We start from the raw sequence: 2,031 nt of genomic DNA, 5'->3' as shown, positions 1-2,031 counted from the left end.
GGCTCCCTGGCGGGTGCCCAGCGTGCAGGGGCGGCCGTGGGCTGGAGGCGGGGGTGGGGGATCTCTGGTGGCCTGTTCCTGGCCCGCCTGCATTCTCAGGCTCCCAGCCTCTCCCTCCACCCTCAAAGCCAGAAGGAAGCCCCCCCATGACTCCAACCCTCCTGCCTGCCCCCTAAGCACACCCTGTTGAGTCTGTCCAGCTCTGACCCAACCACTGCACGGCTCTGCCACGGAAGGCCATAGCCACAGATCCCAAGGGTTAGGAGGTGGGCGTCTTGGGGAGGGGTCCGTATTCAGCCCTCAGTCCAGACTGGCTCCCAGATTCCAGGTAAGGGGTGGTGTCCCCAGATGAAGGTCCCATGAGGAGATAAGGAAACAGGCTCAGGATCCACGCTTGCCCAGGGACACGGAATTACTAGCTGGCCCCCAGGTTAGGGACAGGTTAGAGGAGGAGACGTGGGGCTGAAAGAGGTGAGGTAAGATGATTTGGGCACAGCAGATTAAGAGGTAGGGATTCAGGGGAGGAGTGAGGGAGGTCTTGGGGGTGGGGAGGACAGAGGGGACCAGGTAAGGAGAGAAGGTGCCCAGGGGTCTGGCCAGGTGACGGGCAGATTTCTTAAGAACCAGCCACGGCCAAAGGAGAGGGCAGAATAGAGCTATGGGAGGCATCGCCTGTGGCCAAGGCGGGGAGGTGGAAGGCGGTGCACCGGGTGGGATGGCCCTCCGCAAGCCCCGGCCCTCACCCCGCTGCCCTGCCTCTCCTGCAGGGGTCTGCGGCGACTGGAAGAACCACTTCACGGTGGCACAGAGCGAAGCCTTTGACCGCGTATACCAGGAGCAGATGCAGGGACAGCCAGCCTTCCCCTGGGACATTCCCGAGAACCTGGAGGACACCAGCTCCAACCCCAAGCCAGAGCCCAGAGCCGACCGCAGCCCCGGCCCCGAAGCCCCCCACCCGTGACTCCGAGAATAAACACATCACTCCTGCCCTGGCTTCAGGATGCATGACGTAGGGGGTGTGGCATCAGCACAGTGGGTGTGGGCACCCAGCAAGAGACCCCGAGGAGGGCCTCTTTCCCACCCGAAAGTCCCAGCCAAGGCCGAGGCTGCAGGGGCGCTCAGCACTGGTCACCCGCTCCCTGGGGCAGGGATCTGCAGCGGGGGGTCTGAGGGCCCAGACTCCCGGTTTGCGGGGGCGGGGGGGCTCCTGGCTCTGGGCCAGGCTGTGGAAATGCAAGTTTTTGGCATGAAGCGGTTTTATTCTGAGCAGAAGTGGAGGGGAGCCCCAGCAGCACCCCCCAGCACCCACACATGGCTCCCAGCTCTACCCCAGCCCCTCTAATCAGCCTGTCTCCCGGCACATCCCCAGGACCTTCCAGGCTCTGCTATTCATCTCTGCCCGCCTCCTGGCTCCCCAGAGTGGGCTCCGACTCAGTTTACCCACAGCTCCTGACCATGACGGGTGTGAGGAGCACCCCCTTTTATCCTGGGGACTCCCCGTGCTCACCCCACACAGTTCCGGGGAGCCGCTGAGCCAGGCCTGGCGGAGCGGGCTGTGGGCAGCTCCAGGGTCCCAGCTCTGTGCCCATTTTCTAGACTGTGCCAGTGAGGTAGAATGGCACGCCCCGCGCCCGAGTTCCAGAACAACTGGAAAAGAAAAGCCTTCCGCTTCCCAGACGCTGAAGCCAGCACCCCTGTCCGGGCAGACTGCGAGGCCTGGGCTTGGCTCCTGTCAGAGTCGGCCCCCAGGTCCTGCCCTGGGGGTCCAGCCTGGCTGCCGGGTGCCTCTGGGTTCCGGGAGTTTGGACATGGCGTCTTCACCAAACCTCCTTTGGTTTGGGGACAGGTAGTGGAGTCGGCGGGCAGCGGCTGGGGGGCGGGGGCCACCAAAGTTCTTGGTCCAGGCCAGGGGTCGGGAGTCCACCTCAGCCCAGGGGCCCCCTCCAGCGCCCCGCTGCCTCATCAGGGCCTTAGCTGGGGTGTCCTTGGAACCCCAGGACTTCTTGAGCTGTGGAGGGCAAGAGAGGGAGG

The 2,031-nt window shown here is 64.5% G+C and overlaps 2 protein-coding genes across 2 annotated transcripts in view; one reads left to right on the top strand and one right to left on the bottom strand.

Moving 5' to 3' along the window:
* Positions 1 to 1,005, top strand: part of SULT2B1 (sulfotransferase family 2B member 1) — a 48,165-nt gene extending 47,160 nt beyond the window's left edge. Inside the window, exon 7 of the mRNA XM_006160194.3 lies at positions 768 to 1,005. Within this exon, the coding sequence (XP_006160256.1) occupies positions 768 to 961 (194 nt within the window). The 3' untranslated portion in view covers positions 962 to 1,005. The remainder of the gene's footprint in view (positions 1 to 767) is intronic.
* Positions 1,006 to 1,250: 245 nt separating this feature from the next.
* The window catches only part of SACK1E (scaffolding CK1 anchoring protein E), a 17,724-nt gene continuing 16,943 nt past the window's right edge, over positions 1,251 to 2,031 (bottom strand). The window contains 1 exon segment of the mRNA XM_006160193.3: positions 1,251 to 2,008. Coding sequence (XP_006160255.1) covers positions 1,733 to 2,008 — 276 coding nt within the window. The 3' untranslated portion in view covers positions 1,251 to 1,732.

The sequence above is a fragment of the Tupaia chinensis genome, unplaced genomic scaffold (assembly GCF_000334495.1).
Source record: "Tupaia chinensis unplaced genomic scaffold, TupChi_1.0 Scaffold000673_1, whole genome shotgun sequence".
Classification (NCBI taxonomy): domain Eukaryota; kingdom Metazoa; phylum Chordata; class Mammalia; order Scandentia; family Tupaiidae; genus Tupaia; species Tupaia belangeri.
The sequence above is the reverse complement of the archived record's forward strand: the minus strand, read 5'-3'. Positions and strand labels throughout refer to the sequence as shown.